The sequence below is a fragment of the Syngnathus scovelli genome, chromosome 1 (genome assembly GCF_024217435.2).
Source record: "Syngnathus scovelli strain Florida chromosome 1, RoL_Ssco_1.2, whole genome shotgun sequence".
Lineage (NCBI taxonomy): Eukaryota > Metazoa > Chordata > Actinopteri > Syngnathiformes > Syngnathidae > Syngnathus > Syngnathus scovelli.
Window position 1 is genome coordinate 28158275 of NC_090847.1, and position 24362 is coordinate 28182636.

The 24362-nt window shown below is 50.5% G+C and overlaps 7 protein-coding genes across 8 annotated transcripts; 5 read left to right on the forward strand and 2 right to left on the reverse strand.

Moving 5' to 3' along the window:
• Positions 1 to 47: 47 nt before the first annotated feature.
• Positions 48 to 6017, reverse strand: tgfbi (transforming growth factor, beta-induced). 2 transcript variants are annotated; one of them, XM_049734008.2, is made up of 17 exons: positions 5792 to 6017; positions 5337 to 5435; positions 3733 to 3797; positions 3483 to 3640; positions 3231 to 3395; positions 3007 to 3153; positions 2795 to 2936; positions 2512 to 2724; positions 2264 to 2401; positions 2066 to 2202; positions 1857 to 1993; positions 1659 to 1789; positions 1357 to 1481; positions 1190 to 1292; positions 1045 to 1124; positions 659 to 686; positions 48 to 580 (listed from the first exon to the last, which is right to left on the reverse strand). In XM_049734008.2, the coding sequence occupies exons 1-17, from the start codon at positions 5908 to 5910 to the stop codon at positions 519 to 521; spliced, it is 2049 nt and encodes a 682-aa protein (XP_049589965.1). In that variant the 5' UTR covers positions 5911 to 6017; the 3' UTR covers positions 48 to 518. The 2 variants fall into 2 exon arrangements, with proteins under 2 accessions (XP_049589965.1, XP_049589974.1); XM_049734017.2 differs by lacking the exon at positions 5792 to 6017 and adding an exon at positions 5523 to 5707.
• A 1581-nt stretch (positions 6018 to 7598) lies between these two features.
• On the forward strand, positions 7599 to 9367 carry stard15 (StAR-related lipid transfer (START) domain containing 15). Its single transcript, XM_049737287.2, has 6 exons — positions 7599 to 7873; positions 8204 to 8351; positions 8486 to 8589; positions 8661 to 8778; positions 8864 to 8916; positions 9024 to 9367. The coding sequence occupies exons 1-6, from the start codon at positions 7727 to 7729 to the stop codon at positions 9240 to 9242; spliced, it is 789 nt and encodes a 262-aa protein (XP_049593244.1). The 5' UTR covers positions 7599 to 7726; the 3' UTR covers positions 9243 to 9367.
• A 13-nt stretch (positions 9368 to 9380) lies between these two features.
• tsr2 (TSR2 ribosome maturation factor) lies at positions 9381 to 11761 on the forward strand. The gene is made up of 5 exons (XM_049737324.1): positions 9381 to 9578; positions 9775 to 9865; positions 9986 to 10077; positions 10836 to 10994; positions 11274 to 11761. Exons 1-5 carry the CDS (start codon positions 9381 to 9383, stop codon positions 11373 to 11375), a joined length of 642 nt encoding a protein of 213 aa, XP_049593281.1. The 3' UTR covers positions 11376 to 11761.
• Positions 11762 to 12517: 756 nt separating this feature from the next.
• On the forward strand, positions 12518 to 17222 carry rest (RE1-silencing transcription factor). The gene is made up of 6 exons (XM_049737261.1): positions 12518 to 12683; positions 13724 to 13947; positions 14011 to 14490; positions 14579 to 14739; positions 14832 to 14915; positions 15314 to 17222. The coding sequence occupies exons 2-6, from the start codon at positions 13733 to 13735 to the stop codon at positions 16741 to 16743; spliced, it is 2370 nt and encodes a 789-aa protein (XP_049593218.1). The 5' UTR covers positions 12518 to 12683; positions 13724 to 13732; the 3' UTR covers positions 16744 to 17222.
• Positions 16998 to 20081, reverse strand: noa1 (nitric oxide associated 1). Its single transcript, XM_049737273.2, has 9 exons — positions 19816 to 20081; positions 18701 to 19639; positions 18464 to 18628; positions 18281 to 18391; positions 18130 to 18224; positions 17931 to 18062; positions 17719 to 17835; positions 17530 to 17647; positions 16998 to 17467 (listed from the first exon to the last, which is right to left on the reverse strand). The coding sequence occupies exons 1-9, from the start codon at positions 20018 to 20020 to the stop codon at positions 17238 to 17240; spliced, it is 2112 nt and encodes a 703-aa protein (XP_049593230.1). The 5' UTR covers positions 20021 to 20081; the 3' UTR covers positions 16998 to 17237.
• Positions 20082 to 20459: 378 nt separating this feature from the next.
• Positions 20460 to 22410, forward strand: nipsnap3a (nipsnap homolog 3A (C. elegans)). Its single transcript, XM_049737303.1, has 6 exons — positions 20460 to 20623; positions 21097 to 21301; positions 21384 to 21545; positions 21853 to 22002; positions 22066 to 22128; positions 22215 to 22410. The coding sequence occupies exons 1-6, from the start codon at positions 20570 to 20572 to the stop codon at positions 22289 to 22291; spliced, it is 711 nt and encodes a 236-aa protein (XP_049593260.1). The 5' UTR covers positions 20460 to 20569; the 3' UTR covers positions 22292 to 22410.
• Positions 22411 to 22533: 123 nt separating this feature from the next.
• LOC125979280 (probable pancreatic secretory proteinase inhibitor) lies at positions 22534 to 24074 on the forward strand. The gene is made up of 4 exons (XM_049737340.1): positions 22534 to 22844; positions 22920 to 22951; positions 23033 to 23145; positions 23820 to 24074. The coding sequence occupies exons 1-4, from the start codon at positions 22775 to 22777 to the stop codon at positions 23863 to 23865; spliced, it is 261 nt and encodes an 86-aa protein (XP_049593297.1). The 5' UTR covers positions 22534 to 22774; the 3' UTR covers positions 23866 to 24074.
• The last annotated feature ends 288 nt before the right edge of the window (positions 24075 to 24362 follow it).

A 24362-nucleotide genomic window follows, 5' to 3' on the forward strand; every position in this document is an offset into this window, starting at 1 on the left:
TGAAACCAATTTTCAAAAGCTTGGTGTGCATCAACTTACACACACACTCGCCACTCTGGAGCTTTATTTTACAAAAACACACTGGTCGACTTTGTGACCACGATTGTAAAAACATCCTCATCAACAGTGTCTTTGATTGAATTGAAAAAGCAAAGCAACTCAAATGCGGGCCGGCTCCGTTTCCCCACGATGCAACATTGACCACGTCCAAAAGCGGACGATTGATACACGTCTTTGTGGTGATCTGCTTTTGTTAGTGAATGAACTAGCAGGGAGCAAGCGTTGGCTAGCTAGTTAGCAATGATAATAAGCTAGTTAGCATTTAGCAACAATGCTAAGAAGCAAGGAAAGCTTCCTCCAATCTGGACTGCTTTCAAATTTTGGTTTTGAAGCTCAATTCTTTGTTTGATGCCGTGCGTGCAGGTGGCTAGATTGCCAACAGGAAGTGAGCATATGAGCCACTAGTTTAAAGAAGAAAAAAAAAAACATTGCAAATGTTTCACGAGAAAATTGTATCATCACTGAGAGGCATTCATTGTCCTGCTGGAGCGACTTTGAATAACCTTCTTGAAAAGTTCGTCTGGAAAAGAAGAGGAAAATCAGGGCGGCGTCCAGCGTATGAGGAGGTCTGCTTAGAATAGAAAAAAAATCAACTTACCGTTCCTGAAGCTCCTAGAATCTGAGCGCTGGGCAAAGGATAAAAAAACATGAACGACGTCAACGAGCAAATTGACAAACGCCATCAACACACCGAGCCGATAATCGGCCACACATCGGCACGTCGGGCCTCTGAAAATGGTGGTGGGCGCACCGCGGATGCTCGGCCACGCCCCCGGCGCCAACAACTACTGGATGTAATCGCCTGGTAGCTCGTGGTGGCTTCTCCTCAATCATTAATTGCGCTTCACTTAGTTCCGTTTCGTCGCCTAGTGGACTCTTGAAATGAGCAAAAAAAACAGCCTCGTTCATGCCGACGGTGCTCGGACGTCAACTCGGTATGTTGAGACTCTTTGTCATGGGACTTGTGATGTCATCGATTCTCACCATGGAAGAGGTAGCGGAAGAAAACGAAGACCTGAGGGAACCCAGCGGGCCGTCAGCTTGCTCTCGGTCCACCTTGGGAGCTACGAGCAGACAGACGGGCGTCTTTAGCGGGCGCGACAAAACCGAGCGTCTCGGATGGACTCACGCAGCGGTTTGACGATGCTGTCGACGCCGTGCACGACGCCGTTGGTGGCCATCAGGTCGCCGATTACCACCGGCACTCGGTTGACGAAGACCGTGTTGTTCCTCTGCGGGTGGCAGACGTTAAGGGAAAGACGAGGCGCAAAGCGCGAGGGAGTGGCGAGCACTGACCACGCCCAGCTCCAGCTTGTCGCCCAGCAGGGGCGTGAGTCTGGTGTGAGATCCCACGCCGCCACGGACCACCATCCCCTCACCAAGGTGGTATTTGAGCAAAGCTGACAGCTCCTGGCGGTTTCCTGAAGAGCAGCGGTTGACATTTACATTTACGCTTCCCGTAAATATTTGTCCCGTTGGAAGCGGCACAGTGCAAATGTTTGTCGTTCAAATCAGCGAGTCGAGTCAACACGTCGCACGAGCGGGGCCCGTCAAATGCCGAAAAAGGTCGCTCGCTGCCAACAAAAGGCGTCACTCACGCATCAGCTTGTCGACTTCCGGCTGCGTCATAGCGTGGAAAGCGGCGTCGGTGGGCGCGAAGAAAGTCAGCGCGCCCGGTCGGTTAAGCAGCTCCGTCAGCCCGGCCACTTGGATGACGCCAACCAGAACGCTGAAAAGACCGCAGGAGAGGCTCGCCGCGGCGGTTCAGCCCCGAGTCGCGACGGCACCGGACTCACCTGAAGCGATCGTCGGCCTTCAACACGTCCATGACGGTTCCTGTTGGGGGCGCGAGAACGCTGTCGACGGTGAACATGGTGCCGTAGCGTCCCGTCTTGTCGTGGGCGGCCAGGCAGGCGTTCTCGATGCACAAGTTCTACGCCGGCGGCACAAAAACCCGTGAAGCCGAACAGAAAAGAATCAGCGGGAAGGAAAGTTGAGACGTTACGTTTCTGTAGACAAAGACTCGGAGTTTGACACCCGAGAGCGTCTCCAGCTCCTGATTGTGATACAAGGACTTGGACGACAGCTGTTCCTTGACGACGTGATTGCTCATCACCCTCCGCGTGTCGCCGCTCACGCTCCCTGTCAACGGCACGCGGGTCAAGAGCGGGCCCGACAAAGGTCGTTGACCAGTTCCTCTCACCTCTGAAGGCGTCGTCCAATGGGGCCAGCATGGTGAGAGCTTCGGAGCCCTTCAGGTGGTGGCTCAGGCCCGCCTCCACAAACATTCGGGTTGCCGTCGCCACGTTGGAGCTTTCAGCCAGCTCCAGCAGAGTTTTGGCTGCACGACATGTTTTTGTTTTTGCTTTTGACTTGTTTTGCTCATTTGGAGGTCTCCACTTGGACTAGTTTCTAGCTAGCAGTGCTGTCGAGCACTAGTTTCCAGCGTACCCGAATCGGGGATGAGCAGTTCGTCGATGTAGTGGATGACGCCGTTAGTGCCCAGCTGGTCCTTCTTAACCACCACAGCTTTCCCGTTGACCGTCAGCCGATCTTTGTCGCATCCCACTTCCAGCACCGTGCCCTGCAGCGTCTCCATCGGCGTTCCCGACACGATGGACTCGGCGCAGCGCATGTTCTTCAGGATGTGGTAGTTGAGCAGGTCTGAAAGCCACAACGTCAGCGAGGCCAGCATGTGAACAGCGAAACCTTCAGACGCGGGGCGTCCCTCTACCTCGAAGAGACACGGGATCTCCCAGAATTCGGTTCAGGGTCTCCGGCGGGATCTTCTGGAAGGCCTCGTTGGTCGGAGCAAAGATGGTATACTGACCCTCGCTCTCCAAAAGGTTGGTGAGGCCGGCGGCAGCGATGGCCGTCTGAAAGGAAGCGGTGCGCTCTCGTCAGCGTGACGCACCATGGAATCACGGAGCGAGAGCCGGCACTCACGCGCAGCGTCTCGAGGTCGTCGTCCACGTCCATGAGCATGTGCACGTTGTTGGATATGGCGGTAATGACGCGGTCCACCACGTGCACGATGCCGTTGGTGGCGTGCTGGTCCGGTTTGATCAGACGAGCGCAGTTCACCGTTATGATCTGAACGCAAAAAAAAAAAAATATATATATTTTCCACGTGTGTGTGTTCATGTGCGGGCTAGTGTGTGCGTTGTTACCCCGTTGGAGTAGTGGTGCACGTGCACGTGGAAGTCCTGATACATGGAGGAGAAGGAGGAGCCGTGCTTGAGCTCTTCTGACGTCAGGCGGCGGTTGATCATGTGATAGTGGAGAGCGTTGAGCAGCTCGATGTTCACGTTGCTCACCAGCGCGTCCAAGATCTCCTGCACGCACCATCAAAGTTGGGGACGGAAAGTCCGCTTGGTCAAAGCACAGTTTGAAAAGGGAAGGAGGTTCCCGAAAGGACCGACCGTGGGCAGCGCGGCCCAGGCCTCGTTGCTGGGAGCGAAGAAGGTGAAGCTTCCGGGACCTTCGATCTCCTCCCTGAGTTGGGCTCTGTCGGCATATATCTTGGTGGTGGACGCGCCCACCGCCCCCACCGTGTTGTAGATGTTGACCAGAGGCAGCGCTGTAAACACAACAAGAACCTCAACCCTGGGAAGCTCGACGACCAAAAAGGAAAACTCACTTGCATTTGGTGTCGGAGGTCAAAGATCATACCTGCAGGGCAGCCTCTCTCTCCAGGAATCTTCTCATAACCCGGACAGCACTCGTATGTCACCACCCTGCGCCGGGTCACACATCATCACGTCGGTGACATCACGTCACATGACTAATGCTCCATGCAATCAGAACCAGCCTCTACTCGCTGCCCTTCAAATTGGATTGTTGCTGGAAATGCAAGTTGGGGTGGGAATGCCTTGATCCATATAAACAACATTTTTCCACTGGACCACCTCATCGAGCTTAGCAGATGCGGAAATTCTTGTCTTCTCGTAAAAGTTGTTTGTAAATGTTTTTTTTCCGTGTGTATTTTTCCCCTCCACATTGTTAGTAAATAAGGGTCGGCCTTTTGTGTGCACGCCTGTGTGTGTGTGTAGTGAGAAGACCAACGCAAGCGAGCACTTTACAGGGGAAGCGGATCAGCGCAAAGATCGGATCCAGCTGCCAGAGCTGACACCGGGCCTGAAAGCTTGGCTCTTGACTTCCTGTTGAGATTTCCATCATAAATGAGCCTCATGAAGTTCTTATCCTTGGAGAGACCAAGAATCTGCAGCCAAATGTCTGCAGGGCACTCGGCACATAAAAAAATAAAAAAAAAAAATCTGGCTGTGAAAACCAAGAAAAGGAAAATCTTGAAGATTTGACAGCCATTTGAAAAGAAAAGACATTTTTCCGTCTTCATTTCCAGCTCAAGCGAGTGAAGCCTTGTTGAAGCCTTTTTGTCAGACCCGCGACACGTTCCTCTGGGTTTTGGAACATTCCGGCACTTCCCCACAGGAAGTCCGACTTGTTTTCCAGCAACTGCGGTGCGAAAATCTCAATTTGTCTTTCATGAAAGCAAAACCGCACGGCCACAAAAGAAAACAAAGGCTACAAAAAGTGCGCTTTTTCCTCAAAAGCATCGTGTGTGTGTGTGTGTGTGTGTGTGTGTGTGTGTGTGTGTGTGTGTGTGCGCGTGATGACAGACCCAGATAGGTTCGGATGCAAACCAAGACGTGACTGAGCAGGAAATGGACAGACGCCGCCTGGCTCGGCACTCACTTGACCTCGTCCACCAAAAACGCAGCCAATCAAATTATTTTTCCAGACGGCCACTTGGAATAAAACAAGAACTAAAACACCGGAGGTCACCACCAGGGGGCCGTCATGAGCACAAGGAGAGTCAGCAGCGCTTTCTGTTGTTTTTTTTCAAACTTTACTTCATTTGGCCACATATGGATGTCGTTCAAATAGAAATGATGACGACAGTTGCAAAGGGACTCCGATTTCTTGTTCAGAATGTGAATTCTCTCCCAGTGCTCAGTGGCGATGTCGTGATTTATTTTCATTTTGATTCTAAAATTTAAAATCTTTCGAATCGAAACCTGGATTTTACAGATTCTTTTCGTGAACACTTGGGTCTACTATGCTACCGTTTTCAAATGTTTTGTCGTCATGGTGCTAAATATTTTTGGCGTGCTAACCGATGGTAAAGTCTTGGAGAACCACGGGAATTTCCTCCTTTTGCGTTTTTGTAATTCTGATTTGCTACTTTTGTAAATTAAGGACAATCGTCGCCATTTGACAGCACAGCATGCGTCCCAGGGGGCGTGGCTACTCACGTGGGCTGGTTGCAAATCTTGCGATGGTACCACTGCTTGCAGTTGGCGAAATATTTCTTGTCGCTGCCTCGCGGCTGCTGCATGGCGCACACGTTGGGCCTGCAGGGGGCGACACACAAAACAGCATTTCATGTCATTTGGGCAGCGTTTCTTGTCCAAAGAAACACACACGTGGACGATGCGTACAAGTCGTCGCTGTTGCGGTAATATTCGACGGGCTTTTTGTCCAGTTTTGCTTCGTTGACCAACTTTCACTGACATTTGCTTGCCTGGCCAACATGATCATTTTTCATTTAGAGACAGTCCGAAGAGCCTTTGAGCATCATGCGAGAGGTTTGTGGCTCAGAACAGGAACGTGTTAGTCAGTGAAGCCAGGCGAGCAGTGAGCGGTTAGTTTGCAAGTGCTTGCGAGCGAGGTAGCTTGCATGAGACGAGAAGTGTTCACTGTTTGTCACCCTTGCTGGCGTCCCCGGACGCGGCTGTGCTGCAGGACGGCCTGGTACGGCGAGCGGGCGGCGCTCGGACTCCCCCAGAATAAAAACAACAAGAAGGCGAGCGGCCAACGGGACTTCATCCTCGCGCAATTTCTTGATTTCCCTTCTCACGCTTTCGTTGCCTCCTTCTTTCTTTCTTTCTTGCGCTTGCACGGCTTCTGCTCACTTTTATGCCAGAGAGGGCGGGGGTGGGGGGGCTTAGGGGGTCTGCAGCCCACTGGGCGGAGACTTCCACTAATGCATCGACCGAGAAAAGAGCGTTCTTTATTCGTTTCATTCGTCACCATCAATATGTTTGCTTCTTTCATTCGGTTCATTTAGAAATTGGTCAACCTGTATGGTCAAGGAGTGATGACGTCATCCAAGTGAATGACAACAACACGTACACACACACACACCGTCTCCTGTTTAACTTTTGTGTTGGCTTTGTTCGCTGAAGCGGCTGATGACGTCACGTGACAAAGGCGACATGTGGAGAAATGATGGAGGAGTCTTGACGAATTTCCTGGCGCGAGTTGAGTTTCGTGCTTGAGCACACTTGCACTTTTCCAACATTCACATGCTCGAAGCCGCACAAGGCGGCGGTGTTGAGGAAAAGTCAACAATTCTCCTGCTGACCCCATCTTGAGCCTTTCAACGCACGTCCTGTGCGCATGCTGAAAGCAGATCTGAAAAATCCAAATCCCTCCACAGGTGGCAAATTTCTCTGCAATACTCCCAGGAAGGGGACAGTCTAAAACGTTTCATGGACGGAAAAATGTTACCTCGCTTCATCTCGGAAAACCGCTCACCAAATTTCACATGCATGACAACTCTTGCCCCTTCAACCTCTCAAAATATTCAAACAACTGGCGTTGTTTTCTTTCGCTTTTTTTTCACTAAAGTCCCGCGTGGCATCTTTCACGTTCATGCTCACGATATTGTCGCAATCTCAACTATGGAGGAATTTCTGAGCGTGTCTAAAATGTGATTACGAATGTGTGAGGACAATCTTTGTGTCTTTACCGTTATTAATCGGATTATATAAAAATGAGAAGACATGTTGCCATAGCAACACTGACTCGACGTTATATTGAAGCGTCGGAAGATGTGCAATGAAAGTGAATCTTCCCACGCTAACCCACTTAGCGGCTGCTCTCGTGCGTGCGTGTCGACTCTTCACACAACCTGGTGAAATGGTCCCGCAGGCCAGATAGGATCTCTTGCGTGACTTTTGACCTTCAAGAATTTGCAATCTACCTGACACACACACACACACACACACATCAGCTTGTCCCATATGAAAACCGGGCCGCAGTTGCCTATGGCGTCACCCAGTGGCCATTTGATTTGCCAACACGAGTTCAAATTTAGACCCCTGCGCATTCTCGTTGCGCTTGTAAATTTCTGTCTGCAGGACCTCTATTCAAATGGGTGTGGAAATTTACCAGCGCTGAAGTAACTAAAGATCCATTTGACTCCACCCAACAGCTCATTTGAAGCACAGGTGTCACATGACCAGGGCGTGGCCCTAACATGAACACGCCAAACCTCCTTACTCGAGTACTACGTCATCATCATGGTGTAAACAAACAACTAACTCCCCAAACATCGTGTGCACGTGTACAATGACCATCCTTCTCGCTGGTCGGCTCCAGCTGGTGCATCGCCTATTTCGTATATTTGACAGGGAGGTGACAAAATGGCTGTCAAGTTTGAAGTCTCCCCGGCAACCAAAGTCCTCGATCCACTCGTTGGGTTTTGTTGTCGGGCGAGCGGATTGGCGGGACGAGGGATCACGTTGGGCCGTGACGTCAGGTCACCTGAAACGCACCTGAAAGCGACACCTGCTCGCCAGCACGCACAAGCGCCGCGCGGAAAACCTCCGCAGAGGCGTTCCTCCCGGCTCCGTGCGAGATGGCCGTTCAGATTCCCGACGACTCGGACTTCTCCTCCTTCAAGGATCAGTGCCTCGGCACCCAAGGCTGGTCCAGGCGCTACCACAAGGGAGGGGTCACCGTGTGGTGCCGCCCCGACGACAGCGACAACGTTCAGAAGATCAAGGTGATCATTTCAGCACACGCAAACGGCCGCACCAAATTAGTTTGACGCTTGACAAAGCGCACGGTTAGTTTTCTTTGCAACGAAACATTCGCTTAGCCTAATATAATCGGCAAATCTACTCAACTGCTCCCTCTACTGTTGGCCATGTGGTACTTGACCCCATTCATTTGGTTTCGAACCAACACAAACGCACCGAAATGCAGACAGCGAGCCAAGCACACGCCGCGACGCTCACTCGTCAATTTTGAATGAAGCCGCGGTTTCGAGTTTCACGCCAGATGGAAAATACGTATCGCCTTCTCGCTGTGACGCTCTGGCCGTGTGATTCAGATGAAAATCGTGTGCAAGGGCGTGAGCGCCGAGACGCTGTACGACGTCCTCCACGACACCAGCTACCGCAGGAAGTGGGACACCAACATGATCGACACGTACGACATCGGCAGACTGACCGTCAACGCCGACGTGGGCTATTATTCCTGTGAGCTGACGATCCGTCCCTGTCAAATCTTAGTTTGAGGCTCAACTCCAGCTCACCCTCATGAAGACGAGCACTTTTGGAAACGGACGGCCGGTCGATGACTAATCAATGAATCCGATTGTTCTCAATCGAAGGGAGGTGTCCCAGTCCACTGAAGAATCGAGACTTTGTGACTTTGAGGTCGTGGCTCCCTCTCGGCAGCGACTACCTGATCATCAACTATTCGGTCAAACACCCGGTAAATATCCCGTCAAACGTCGAAGCTCGTGTCATGTCTTCAATGATGGATCACGCCTTTTGTGTCGGCAGCAACATCCCCCAAAGAAGGACTTTGTCCGCGCAGTGTCCCTGCTGACCGGGTACTTTGTCCAGTCTAGCGGAGCCGACGGCTCGTCTCTGTACTACCTCACTCAGCTGGACCCTCGAGGTGACAACGCAAACATCCGAATCGCACTTTCAAGAAAACGTGTGAGGACCGAGCTGGGGGTTGAAGGCTTTGATTGTGTCTGTAGGTTCCTTACCAAAGTGGGTGGTGAACAGAGTCTCTCAGTTTGTGGCGCCCAAGGTAAATGAAAGTTGCTGCATGATGATACAAATGACGGGAACGTGTATCTAGTATAGAATTGTGAACATGTTTTAGGGTTGAACCAAGTGTGACGTTTGGCTTCTCAGGCCATGAAGAAGATCTACAAGGCTTCGCAGAAGTATCCCGAATGGAAGCGTAAGCACAACCCTCACTTGAAGCCGTGGACGTTTCCGGAGCAGAACGCCTTGCCGTGCATCAGCTTGTCCGAGCTGACGCTGCAACGCGCCGACTCGTTAGAGAACATCGACGAGAGCGGCCTGAGCGAGGAGAAGAGCAAGCACAGCGATGACGACGACGAGACTTGATTGTGTCCACGCTCTATCGTGGCTTTTGCCTTTTCGGTTTGTGTGAGTGGAAAAAAAAGGAAAAACATTTGAAAGTCATTTGAATCATCAGTATCCAAATAAATCGAGTCGTTTTCTATCTTGAAGCACTCCAACAAAATGAGAATTATTCGATCGATGGCACTAATCGCGCGTTCAGATGGGTTTGCAATGATCGACTTTTTTTGTCTGAGCCAAATCAACGCGTCGAGATCGACTGATGATGTCTGTCGAACCAACATGGCGGCGTCTACAGATTCGCGTGCGCTTTTCACCGACGGAGTGAGAGCGGTCCTTCACACTTGGCCGGTTCTGCAGGTAATTTTATTTTCCTCCCGCCATCAAACATGGCGTTTAATCGATTTTAAAAAATAGTAGGTGAGGAAATTCGATTATGTTTCAAAGATTTGTGTGCATGTAAGGGACGTGTGCCGTCTGCAACGCTCGGTTTCCTTTTCTTGTCTTTTTAAGTTCATTTTTTCTCCGTTGTTGACAAACAACATGATGCTTTCAGATTGCAGTGGATAACGGTTTTGGAGGTGTGTACGGGCAACAGAAAGCTGATTGGCTGGTGAATGTTGTCCAGCAGTACTTCCATGACAACGGTGAATGAGTTTGTCTGTCAAGCACTCGACAACAACCTTTTGACAGAATCAAACAAATCCAAGCAACATCACACCTTAGCTGTTTCGCTGTTGACCGTATTTTGTTTCTCATGCCATCAGATGACCTGGCGCAAGATGAAGTGGAAGATTTCATCAGCACCCTCATGGATCAAGAGTTTCAGACTGTGGTGGACGATGGAAGTTTACCCCAGGTGCACACACTTTTGCCATCTTCACCAACTTCTCAGTTCTTGTCTCTGTTATTATTATTCGTCATTACACGCACTTGTAAAAGTTGCAAATATGAACACGTGCTGGAGTACAACTTAATACTTTTTTTTAGTTTAGTTTTAGTTTAGTTTATTTCGATCAGCAAAATATATGCATCATATTCAGTACAAAAGTATCCACAGAAGGCAAAAAAAAAAAACAATAACACAGAAACAAAAAACAAAATGAAAAGAGCCCTAAGCTGCAAGACAACCATCGAAGCCATTCACGGCCTGATGTCTCAAGTCATTAAGGACAAACTCTTCAATCAAATCAACACATCTAATGAATTTGAACATTTTAATTTTAATTTAAAAAGCCCTAATGTTTCATACAGGACAATTAATAGTGTGACTTGACGGCCTTTATTTATGGGAATGGGTTGAGAAAAGTGTTGGCCACCTCACGGCGAAAGCTGTAGTGTCGTGTGTACGCTGTATAATAAATGATGTACAAATATTAACTATGGCCAGCAGATGGCAGTACTGGGTCTGTTTTGGACGAGCTCACCGCGTATCAATTGAATACGGAAGCTTTGGAAATTTGACCGTTACACGCAGCTTGTGATGATCAGAGTAGTTGTCACATTAAATATACAAAGAGTACCACAACAAAAAGAAAATATGGTAAATATTATTTAGTTGTTGACAACTATTGCATCCTGCTAAGATGCATTAGCTAACTTTGAGTGCGTCCTCAGGTGTGCGTCCGACTGATGCAGATGTTCAGTCAGTGGCAGCAGGGGGCGCTACAGCAATTGTCTGACTCCATCCAATTGCTGACCCAGAACCAGACGTCCAGAGCAAAGGTCACGGCCCAGCCGTCACAGTCAGACTCGGACAGTGATGGCGAAACTCAGGTGAGGTAGCTCACACGCGATATTCCGCAGTGTCACTAGCCAGTCTTCGTTTACGCGAGCATTTCTTTTCTTTTTTCTGGCAATTTTTTTTACCACAGTAATCACGTCACTTTGCACTCACACTCGATCACCACTTAGTGAAACAGACAAGCTTTGGAGCATGCAGTGCTAAGCTAACTTAGCTAGAGAAGCTTTAACAAGTTTAAGTTCATCCATGAGGTGGTTGCTGATTCACATGGGAGCAAATGGCCTATTATAAGTGTGTGTTGGTGTTTTTAGGAGATGGAGTTTGAAAGTGCATCAGTCAGCACAACAAATCCTCCTCCTCCTCCTCCTCATGAAGACAAAGATGGATGGACGCTGGTTGGAAAGAGGAAGTGACACAGGAGATGATGACCTTAGACATTTGGACTTTGAGGAGTTGCCAGCGCATGTTTGATGTGTGACATTCACATTTGGGGCAGACTTCACTTCTGGTGGCAGCTGATTCCGTTTGTGTGCAGCATAACAGCTGAACTCTGCATCCCCGGTTTTGCTTTGAACTTTGTGCTCCACTAATTGACAGCAGAGCTCGGAGATCTCCTGGGTTGGTATTCAATTAGCCATTGTTTCCTGATTTTCTTGACGCATTCACAAATTAAACCATCCTTTAATTTATAGACCAGTAGCAGAACCTTAAATTCTATATCGCTGACTGGTAGCCAACGTTAAGCCTTTATTTATTATTAAACATCCAGGCCCCAAGGACCGGAATTGGTCACCCCTGATTTTGGTCATTTGGTTCAACATTTGTGATCAAAGAACGACCTCCATATAGAAATGGTTGGAGTTGGGTGCAGTGCCACAAGTTCCCAGCAGGCGGCGATGGTGAAAGTGCTAAAACAAACAAATGTGCCACCTCAAGATGGCTCATCAGAGGTGGTGGTGAATCTTCCTCCTGTCAGGTCAGGGCTCCAGCGTGTTGGAGCCTATTCTATGCCACCCGTCTTTGGGCCAGAAGCAGCCAACACCCTGAACTGGTCTCCAAGCAATCACAGTGCTCAAATACCAGCCCCATTTCTACGTCCAGACAATTTTGATGTCACAAATCACAGAATATGCAAAGGCCCACAATTGAACTCTGCAATGGGAGGCTGTTGTGCTAACCATTCAACCAGCATGACACATAGCTTTCTTGTTTCCTCTTTTTTAATTTATTTTATTTTTGGGGGGTTACATTCACCGTCAAAAGGGACGTTGATTATACCGTGATACATTACAAATACTGCAGTAAAACAACGAGTACAGTGATATTTAAAAAAAGATATTTAAAAATGCTTCATAGTACAAAAAATCGGTGGCAAAAACGTAGGATAAACTAATATGAGCTGCTGTAGTCGATTTTTTTGGGGGAAAATCAAGTTATAAAAAAATATCACTTGCAATATGTAACAAGTGATTTCTATCATATGAACAAAGAGGCAAAAAGAGAGAAGAAAGACAAAGGAAAAAAGAGTAAGTCGAAAAAAAATGTTTTTGGCGTGGCCAACGTGATGACGTCACGCCGCCGATGTGCTTCAGCGTTGGCTGTGGAGGAATGTGCGCAAACTTTTCCGTCTTTCTCCTCGGGTTTGGCTTCGACGACGCTTTCACGAGATTTTCTGCAAAAGACGGTGCATCGCCTGACAAGTTGGTGCCGCAGGACAGCGGGTGAGTGCGAACGGGACAGCGGGTTACTTTGGCGGAGCTCCGAATCAACTCGGCGTCGCCTGGTCCGAGCAAACTTTGGAAAATGGAGGCGGCCCGCACAAGACGACAAGACCTACGGACGAGACGCCCAGGCGCTGTCCGCCGCTGATCACGATTCAGGACCATGGCTAACACTTTGCCAGGCACACTTTTTGCCTTCGTTCGTTCCTCCGTGGCCTCGTTGCCACTTTTGGGCCACTTTGACGGATCGTTGAGCTTTCTCGCTCGCGGCTTCTTTTGGCTTCCGCTAAGTTGCTCAGAAAAGTGAAATGGTGGCCCAGCAAAAAAAAAAAAAAAAAATCCCAACGCGTTCGTACCAACTTGATCGGTCGACGTTCTGCCTTGAAGCGTCCATGTGTTCGGAAAACTGATGTGTCGCCAAAATATCGAAAGAGTGCAAGTAGTTTGTGGAATTTGAGCAAAAGTGAAAACTTTGTGCTCGACACCGGAAGACTTGAAAATGACGATGATCAATGGCGTGAGTGTGTCTAAACTTGGATGTGCTCTGCGACTGGTTTGTGGTTGTTGTTTTCGGAGTTTTGTTCTTTTTTTTTTCCGCGGATGCGATGCGGGCGCTGTCGACTAGGTTGGTGCTGTTTCAAAATGGCCGACTGGCCTTTTTTTTCCCCCTACTCTCCCGAAGTTGGCCAACTTTCTCTCACGAGCGCATTCTTCACGCAACAATTACGTCAGGAGAAGTGATGCGCTTCACACTAACTAGCAGAAAATGATTGCAAACCACAGAGGTCTTGATCATTTTCTCATTTTGGCCAATTCTTTTTTAACCTTCAAATCCACTAAAGGAGCAGGGTCACAGGGTCAGTGTAAAACGCTTGACCTGTGGTAGAAGGAAAAATAGACCAGATCGTCCAGATGCGTTTTTGGTTGCATCGATTATACACTCCCAAATATTGGGGACGATTGTTCTGATATTTGAAGCGGGCATCAGTACAGCTCTGTTCTTGTAGCTTAAAGAACCGGGGAAAATGTGTTATGGGCAGGAAGACAACATGGCGGCCGCATCCGTGTTCTCCATGGAGTCTTTTCCGCTGATGGATGACGACATCCGCAGTTCGCCGGCCCCTCAACTGGTGATGCTGGCCAACGTGGCAGCCGTGGCGGCAGCGGACGCTGCTGAGGGCAGCGTGGCGGATGACAAAGAGATGATGGAGCTGCAGACGGTGCCGTGCGGCTACTCGGACAACGATGACGAGGGCACCATCAGGTGAACGACGCGTGCCGGAGCCGCCTGCCCTGAGCTTGACGTTAACACGTCGTTCCTCCGCAGCTACGATTACGACAACAGCGACGCCACCGACGACATCGTCGACTTCCCTGAGTCGTCGGGGCTCGTGCAAAATGGCGGACGGAACGCCAGCTGCGAAATCCCGCCCCCAAACTCGAGCGGCCCCTCGCCGCCAATGTCGCCTCCGCGTAAAGAGGCGGCGACTGCCGTCCCCACCACCGGCGGCAAGAAGAAGAAGCCCTTCCACTGCAAGCCGTGTCACTTCCTGGCTCATGACGAAAAAGATTTTGTGGAGCACCTGAGAACGCACGCTGTCAGCAAGATGGTGGTGGTCAACCACGTGGAGGGTCGCAGCAAGGCCAAGGCCAAAGAGGCGGACACGGCCGAGGAAGGCGAGGCCGAAGCGGCATCGGGGGACGCCAAAGGCCTGATTCGATGCGAGCGCTGTGGTTACAACACTAACCGATACGACCACTACGTGGCGCACCTCAAGCACCACAACAAGGAGGGCGACGACAACAGGTCAGCCGCCGCCGCCGCCACGCGCACCTCCCTTCACGATTGCGGACGTAGGCAGACGCCTTGACTCGTGTGTGTGTGTCTTTTGCAGGGTGTTCAAGTGCACGTTGTGCGCGTACAGCACCGTCAGTCAATACCATTGGAGGAAACACCTGCGCAATCACTTTCCCAGCAAACTGCACACGTGCACGTATTGTTCCTACTTCACCGACCGCAAGAGCAACTACATCCAGCACATCCGCACGCACACGGGTGAGAGCCAGCCGGCCGGCCGGCCGGCCGAGGGCGTGTCTTCTGCCTGCCCTGTGCACCACGTGTTGTCATCGTGTGTGTCCGTCTCGCAGGTGTGCGTCCTTTCCGGTGCCCGTACTGCGACTACTCCAGCTCGCAGAAGACCCATCTGACCAGACACATGCGCACGCACTCGGGTAAGTAGTGTCACTTGCGTATTCTCTGGAGCGAAATCAGTCAAGGCCAAGTCGTCGCCGTTGTCGTCGAAATGCTAACAATGAGCTTCATTGTTGTGACTTTTGTTTGTCCACTAAAGCATTCGAATGGCGCAGCAACACGGTAAACTCAGTGTGTGTGTTTGTGTTTTGTAGACTTGGTTGTCTGCCTGCCTTGTAAATGGAGACATTCAAATACATCCAAGTTGTAGAGAGTTGTGAAAAAAATGATATTGTGTGATATAGTTCCATTCACTGCAAAAAAATATGACCTCAGTGCGACCTCCAGTGGGCAAAATTGGCAACAACAGTTTGTTTTGTGAAAATGTTCAATTCATGCGTTTGCTTGACCTTGCGGCCGGATTGGACTTTGTGTGCAGGTGAGCGGCCTTTTAAGTGTGACAGCTGCAACTACCTGGCGGCCAACCAGCACGAGGTGACCCGGCACGCCCGCCAGGTCCACAACGGTCCCAAACCGCTGGCGTGTCCTTACTGCGAATACAAGACGGCCGATCGCAGCAACTTCAAGAAGCACGTGGAGCTGCACCTCAACCCTCGCCAGTTCCTCTGCCCGTTGTGCAAGTACGCCGCCTCCAAGAAGTGCAACCTGCAGTACCACATCAAATCTCGACACTTGGGCTGCAACGTCTCCGTCGACGTCTCCAAAGTCAAACTCAGAGTCAAAAAACCCAACCAGCCTTCCAAAGCCAACCCGTCCAACGTGGAGGAGGACATCAACGACCGGGAGGTCAAAGAGGAGCAGCTACCTGGTGACAAGCTGTCCGGCCCCATCAATCTGTCGCTCGCAAAGAGCGCTAAAGCGGCACCGGGGGACAAGGAGCCAGAGGAGAGTCCCAGGAAACGGCATGGCTCCGCGGAGAACGGCGAGCAGGAGAAAACCATCACAACCAGACAAAAGAAGCCCAAGGAGAAACCGGAGGAGACCGCCAATGCCACCAAGGCCAAGAGAAGGGTCAAGAAGATGACAGACGATGGACCACATGACCCACAATTGATAAAGGACCAGAGAGAGAAATCGCAAGCGGCCGAAACAACTGCTCAGCGAGATGGCAACAAGATCAGAAAGCCACGAAGATCCGGCAAGTCAGAACAAGAAGAACTCGCTGGCAGCATCGGCGTCCCCGAAGGTCTTCAAGAAGACGGCAAAGAAAAATCTAAAAAGAGCAAAACGGCAGAAGCGCTCGACCTTTCGCTCCTGCCCGCCTCCAAGGCCCGCCGGACCCGAACAGGTGACAGTCTCCAGTCCAGCTCTCCCGCCAAGAGGGCCAGAAGGTCCAACAGGAAGTCTTCGCCACCTCCAGCGAAAGGCCGATCAGGGGCTCCGGACGTACCGGAAAAATCTGCCCACCCGGAGCAGCCCATTCCCGTGCAGGCGGTGTCGCCTCCGGTGGAGTCCTCCGAGCGGGCGGAAAACACGCAACCCGCTCCGGCGCCCCCGGCCGAACCCGCCTCCGTGCCGCCAGCGCCGCTTCCCAAGCAGCGCGGCAAAGCCTCTGACCCCGACGACGACGACGAAGGCGTCCACAGCAGCCACGAAGGAAGCGGCGGCGATGTCAGCGACGGTGCCTCCGAAGGCAGCGATGACTCTGGACTCAACGGAAACGTTGCCGGCAAAAATTCAGACAACCCGGAGACGCCCACCTGTGAAGTTCCCACTCCCACTGAGCTCAAAAGTCACATGTGCATCTTCTGTGACCGCTATTTTTCCAAGGAGGCCGAATATCGCCGCCATCTCAACCGCCATCTTGTCAACGTGTACTACATGGACGCCGCGCCGGCGAGCAACTGATGCCGAGCCGCCCAAGTTTTGCCGTCAGACAATTCCAGCCGTTCGTCAAGCAAGGACCCGTTAAGAGATGGGGCGGAAGGTTCTTCCTGGCTTTCTCTGCAGCGTTTGACAATCCGTTTCTTGAGCAAACGCCACATTTCACAACATTTTCTTTTCTGTGTGCAATATTGATCTTCGTTAGGAATGCGCTCATTTGGGTTACGGCAACTCGCTCCACCTCTTCTCCAGAGTTTTTACAATATTTGACAGTCACCTTTAAATAGAACACGGTTTAATATTATATAAGCATTATGGATGTCATCAAACGACAGATTAGAAATACATTGCGTTCCTAATCCTGCGGCTGCTTAGTGCATCACATTTGGAGATGAATATTATGAAATCGATAAATGAACGCTTGCCGGATATCGTAGCTTCCCGACATGTGGACCCTTACGGAAATTAGACGTCGGTGAAATAAAGCCGTCTGGATATGATAAGATGTTTTTGAGTCTTCATCGGTGCGCAGGCGCTTTCTTCTTCACCTTGGCGCTCTTCAGGCGGACGTCGGGCGGCACCCTCGGCGTCATCGTTTTGTAGGCGGCCGACTTGGGGACGCGCGCTCCCTTCAGTGAAACCACGTGAGGGAGAAGCGGGGGAGTTCTCAGGCCGAAAGCCGCCGAGGGTGGCCCGTGAAGCCTCAGCAGCGGCACCTCGCCCTCCAACACCGTCACCGCCACCCAACCTGGATACAGTCGACGGTTCTGTCACCATAAAACCCAGGCCAGTTGGCGGCGGGCGGCGTACCTGCGGACGACAACGTGATGTCGGCGGCGGCCTCCAGATGACCTCGACCCTCCAGCCGGAATTCCTGAGGCGCCAACGCCGGGAAGTCCTTCATGCGCTCCGCTCCTCCCGCTGGCACCTGCAGCAAAAACCGCAAGAACGCCATCACCGCATTTGTCTCCACGGAAGCCAAGGTGGCCGACCGCTCACCCCCAGCAGCTCACGTCCGGCGTGTTTCTGATACACTGTGTCGGCATTCTCAACACTGCAGATGTGAACCGGAACATGAGCGGAAGCGATGACGGAAAACCAGCAGGACTTCTCCCCCTGGAATGTGTTCCAAATGAGGTTAAACCTCAGGATGCCCTCGAATGGACACGCGTGCAGTGGTTCTGCTCGACAACTTCTCGACTCTAACTGACCTCCAGGAGGTCGATCCTGGCCAGAGCGCCGACAAAGAGACTCATTCCGGCCTTCAGGATAAACGTGCGAGGAACAATAGCCTGCGTGGGGACCACGGCTTTCACTTCCTGTTCGTTGAGCAGGCCGAGGATCTGCGGACACCGGTTGACTTTTGCTTTAATTCGGGAAACGCGACTGAACGGCCGAGCGGGCACTCACGTCGCGTTCCTTCGTGATTCCCGGCGTGTCAAACAGCCAATGCGCATCTTTGAGCTCGTTGTACGTCAACTCGCCAGGCGAGTCGTCTCGTTTTCCTGTAAAAACTCCGTTGTGAAAACCGTGCAAGACCGTCGCCAATCAAGTTTCTCACCCGTCGTCACGGTTCCTTTGTCATCGTACTCTTCAAAGGCTAAAGTGTCGGGATCGAAGTCGATGGTTCCTTGTTTGCCGCCTGTAGGTAGGAATGTTCGACCCACACGACCTGAGCACAAAAAGCAGAGTCGTCGCCGTCCGACGTGTGCGTGGCCCCGCCCGCCGCCCATTCGCCACATACCTACTAAGTACCCCCGACGGCGGAGGTCTTTGAGCCTCTTGGCCTCGTCGGGCGACAGGTCGTCTTCCGTCTGCCGGCGACATTCCTCGAGACGCTTATGTCGTCGAAACATCCGGTACGGCGTGGGGTTGATGATGGGGAACTTGAGCAGGTTCAGAGTGGTCCCTGCGGACAAGATGGCGCACACTCGCAGTCAAGCGGGATGATGACCGGTCGCGCCATTTGCGACGAACTCACCGGGCCACGGGGAAATGGTCGCTTTGCCGATGACGTCGGAGGCTCTGGACTTGCAGTAGTCGGACTGGAGCAGCGTATTGAAGAGTGTGGACTTTCCCGCGTTGGCGCTTCCCACCAGGTACACGTCACCTTTGTACTTCCAAGCCCTTTGCAGGCTGGAGATCAGACCCTCAATGCCGTAGCCGGTCTTGGCGCTGATCAGGTGGATGTCGCTCACCTGATCCCCCAAGCCGGCATCCCGACAGAAGCTATCCAGCTGCCGTCGGATTCGTTGCAAGTAGTTGGGCGAGTCCGCGGGAAGGAGGTCAATCTTGTTGCCCAGAACCACCACGTGTTTGTTGCTACCCACCAAGTCCGGAAGATCCGGTACAATCGAGTCGGGGACATCCAGGAGGTCCACGATTAGGAGCACTAGCGCTTTTTGGGAGCGGATCTTCTGCACCACGTTGCGAAACTCGTCCTTGGACACTCGCAGGCGGAGAGCCTTCTGATGGTGGCGCAGCAAGTGACAACGCTGGCAGGTGGCGCTGTTGAGGCGGTCCTCCTGCAGCAGAACCTTGTACTTTTCGCTGGGCAGGTACCCTGGGTAAGCGATGTCAGCACAGTGCAAGATGGCGCCGCAGCCCGAGCAGTGAGTCTCACTAACGGGTTCCTTTGAATCTGGTGTCCCGTAGATCTTGTGCTCATTCTTCAGCGCCGGCGTCTTTTTCTTCTTGGAAGCCACCACGCTCGGGAGCAGCGGGAAGTCCGCGTCGTGGAACTGAATGAGGGATTCCAACTGAATGAGGGATTTTGCTTCGAGGCCCGGTCCGCTTGCATCCTTTACATGACGCTGAAGGGAGCTGCCGTGAGTCTGCTGAGAAGCACGAGGAGGAGGCGCAGGATGAGCCGAAGTGTGCTGTGGACCTACATCTGTGAAAGCTGGTTCCTCCTCCGGATCTGAAAAAGACACGAGACCGCTTCAGTAAGAAGCTGATGCAGGAAAACTGCCGGGAGGGTCCAAAGCCAGACATAATCATTTGGGAGCTTTATTTATATGTTTTATTTAGATTGCACTTTTATTTTTAGACCGATCGATAGAGGACATTTGAACACCGCGCATGTGCAGTGCTGACCTGTGAGCTCTTCGAACCAGAAGCGTTCTTCCTGGCCGGGGTCCACGGTGCAACTCCGTTCGAGTTCACGCGAGCGTCTGCCGTGAGTGTAGCCGCTCGAGACGCGTCTTGACGTGGCCTTCGAACATGGAAGTGACACGGTCCATTTAGTCGTGCGCCGAAGCGCTAGCCCCAACCTCGTGGCCACGCGCCCCACATTCAACATACTTCTTGAACGGCGTGACGTCACTTTGTTTTCCTCCACCGAAGTGCCGTTGCTCTTCTTCTTGCTGCGTGTAACAGCGGTTTGTAAACGCAAACAGTGCATTACTGCCACCTAGTGATAAGCCATGGTAACTGCAATATCTTTTTGGAAAAAAATATTTCTACACAGGTATAGAATAATTATTGCGTGTATTCCAGTTGTCCTTTGAAATTTTGTTAGAAATCTAAATGACTGACGTCACAGCTAGGATGCAGTCAAGATCAGGGAATGTTTGAGAATATTTGTCATTTTTCACACGTCCTGAGTGTTGTTAGTCACCTAAATGTTGAACAGAGGCTGTGATGTACCAAAGTCAAATTCCTTGTTTGGCACGCTCAAACATGGCGAATAAAAATTCTTGAATCTTGAAATGTCAAGCCCCCCCCCCCCCCAAAAAAAAAAACCAAGCGCAAAATAAAACACGTGACCTCCACGCTGCCTGATGACGTCAGAAAAACTCCATCGCAGGTTTTTTGGTTTACGCACTCGTCCACTTGACGTTTTGAAAAAATGATCCGCTTTTCACGCCTGCTGGCCCGTTTACGTCACTCGCCGGATCCTCAAGTGAGTTCACCAAACCCAACTGAACTTGACACTTTTTAAAGTAATCTTCATTGTGTACTTTTGTGTGCTCCTCGCATCACGTGACATTGTGTGTTCACACATGGCAACCTGTGTCACGTACGGTCCAGCTGACAATCGATTTGCAACGTTTGATTTGTCAATTAAAACATACTCTGGAGCAGTTCTCTGGAACAGTTCGGGGGAAGCGACAGATGCACATACACGCACACTCAGTTGATCTTTGGACAAGATGGAGTGGAATGTTTCAGGTTGAAAATTAACCAAGTCAACACTACAACGATACCACTCCATGACGGCTGGCGTCCCTGTGGCAACAAACAGTACAGATTAAAAATATTTTTTTCATCAAAAGCACATTAGGAACACGCAATAAAACACCTCAAGACGTTTTTTCAGGATTTAGAATGCAAATATGTATGTGTGTGTGGGTTTTTTTTTGTGTGTGTGATCAGCGCTTGGCAGGCCTCTCAACAGGAACTCAAGGAGGTGAAGCGTTGTACGAGTTCCGCACCTACCAAATTCGTCCGGACCAAAGCTCCGCCTTCCTGAAGTTAACCAATGAGAAGATCCACCTCAGGACCGCCCACTCAGAGCTCATTGGTTACTGGAATGTCGAGTACGGCGCCATTAATCAGGTCTTGCATATTTGGAAATACGGTGAGGAGTCTCGGTCCATTCGTCGCAGGTGTCCTGCACCTCTGGGACTGATGAATAAGCTCCGCCCATCCCTTCGCTACAGACTCCTTCGGCCATCGTGCGGCGGTGCGTGCGGCCCTAGCTCAGGATGAGCGCTGGATCGCTGAGTACATCAGCAAGGCCATTCCCATGCTAATGTGTCAAGACAACCACGTCGCCGTCCTGCTGCCCTGGAGTCGCATCAGCTCGCCACCGCACCACGGAGGTCAGTCATGCGGCATCACCTTGTTTTACGTCACTCCACGTCACATCAAGCATGCCACGCCACATCAGGCCTGTCTGATGCCGGGGACTTATGGAATCTGGAGTAATCAGAAATACCCAAAAGTCTGGCTTGGCACGTGTTGGTTTCAAATATATTTGGGAGGGGTGCCCTGCGGCCCCCCCTCTAGCTCCGCCAGTGCTCTTCAACAGTCTTCTCATGTGTGACCTAATTTTTTTGACATGTCAAACCAATAATTCATTACGTAAGGTCCGGGTGTCTTATATCTTTGTAAACCCGTGTTTTTCAGGGGTCTTTGAACTGGCCTCCTTCAGGACTCGTGTGGGCGCCGCCTCAGTTTTGGCTGCGTCTCTTCAGGACGCCGTTGCGTCCCGTGATTCATGCGGACACAGTCACTTAATCGGTGCTTTCCAAAGCGACATTGGCCAGATGGATACAGGTCAGTGCAATGTGCGTACGCCGGTTTGTTTGTCAATACGCGTGACGTAATTTTCCTTGCCAGTTTACGCCCTGCGTTGGTTCAAGAGCGCCGACGAGCGTCGGCATGTGGAAAGTGAAGCAAAAGGTGAGAGCTCGCCCGGCAGGCCATGACATCATCATGATTTTAAAACGGAGCTCAATTGGTGAGCGCCATCTAAACGTGTTCTTTAGCGGGCCGCGGATTGAGCCTGGTGGAGTCCCGGAAGACCAAAGTGATGTTCCCGTGTTCCTTCTCGCCGCTCAAGTGATTTCCTGATGGGTTGTCAGAAAGTTGAGCCGTCGATCCCCAGTCGTTAGTGCTGTCACCGCCAGGACACTTTTTTTTTTTTGCTTCCAAATAATAAACTTCTGGAACAAACTTTGTGCATATGTGCTGACATGAACCATTCTGTCATCAGGCAATATTACAAACAAAAGCAAAAGTTATTGACAAAAAATAGATGAATGAACTGTTGCCCTTTCCACACAGACGCACGCACACTCAAGTTGAAAGCCGGTCAACACGCAGCCGACGACGCGCGGCGGCGGTGCGGGGCGGCGTGTTTTGTCCCTGCGGCGGTTGTTGTTGTTGCCTTTTTACGCTGACACAGCGGAGTCTGCGAGCGGCGTTGATCCCGAGATTAAACGCGCACAAAGGCGCCGTCACAACATGAGTGCGCGTGGTGGACGTGTGCGTAGTGCGGGCGGCAGCCTATATGTATACATGAGTGTGTACGTGACCCACTTCCAGGATGGCTCTGGCGGACGGCATGTTCCGCGCGTGGCTGCTTTTCATCTGCGTGACGCTTGTCCTCTCTGCAAGTGAGTTGCCCTTCATGCACAAAGACACGGCCATCCCTGACCTTGCTCATCATTAAAGACGCTTCATCTTTTCAGATGCTGAGGACCAAGCCAGGATCTTCAGGAGGGTATGATAGCGAGAATGTGGCCTTGCGTTTGCTTCTCAGCACGTGGTGACGTTTGTTGGTCGGTTTGTGTTTTGTTGGCAGCCCCAGTGCAGCGGCACCACTCCGACCCGAGCGTGCCCGCTCAACTACTCGCCCGTGTGCGGCAGCGACGGCGTCACCTACCCCAACGAATGCGCTCTTTGCATCCACCGACTGTGAGTACGCGCAAGACAAAGTATGTTGCAAGTGGACGTGACAAGTGTGTTGGAAAATTTAGAAAAACTCTCCCGAAAAGAGTCTGCGATCTGCGAACTTAACTTAAACTTTAATGTTAACGCTAATTTGCATCTTTGTCGCCGTGCTTTAAGAATTTCTAAGGGTGCAGCAAACAGCACCGTTTTTACACTGGTGAGCAAGGTGATTAGAATTAACAAACACGAATTAATGAATAAACTGGATGAAATTTAATAAGACGCTTTTTAAAAAATAAAAAAAAAACGACTATGTAAAATTATAAATATATACTATATATATCAGTTGTTTGGCTATTGCACTTTACTTTCTTTTTGACACTATTTAGTGACCTTTTGTTGTGTTATCTAATTGCAGTCCACAAATACTTCCCAAAATATATACACAAATAAATAGCTAAACTAAAAAATGTTTTCCAAACATGTTCCAGAAAATAATTAAGAATTAAAAAAAATAATAAGAAGAAGAAGAAAAAAAACCACAATTTAAAAACAAAACAAAAATCTGAAGAAAAAAAAAAAAGTCAAACTATACTAAGCCTGCTGGAGAACATTCTGGTCTACACCTGAACGCACGCACAAACACACCCAACCATTCTCACGGTCATGTGACCTCATGTATTTATGTGTGTGTGTAGGGAGAAGAAGTTGGACATTGTGATCACTAAGGATGGCCCCTGCTGATGACATTACATTTTTGTGTGTTTTTTTCACGGACTACTCACACGCACCCACATGCACACGTTTGTCTTATTTTTTTATGGCGTTCCGCTAAATCAGAGCAGCGACTTTTCCGCCAGCTTTTTCTCATTACGTGTGCAAGAAGACGAACAAAAAGAGTGAATATTAACTTGACAAATTGTACTCCAATGAAATAAATATCATGTCAACAAGCCAACGTGTTGAGCCCACTTTCTGCTATGCTAACATGTTATCCGCGTGATTGATAAGGTCATGTGCACTCACTTTCTGCCTTGCTAATGTGTTAGCTCCATGATTGATGATGTCATGCTAGCATGCTAACCTGTTGCTTTCATTTCATTTGGGACACATAACGGTGAAGACATTTCGGCAATAAAAGTGTGAAAATTATTTCTTAAATGTGCTTCTGTTCTAAGAAACAACAACAGTATTTGGCATGATAATAACTGCCAACATTTGGATTGTTTGATTAATATCTT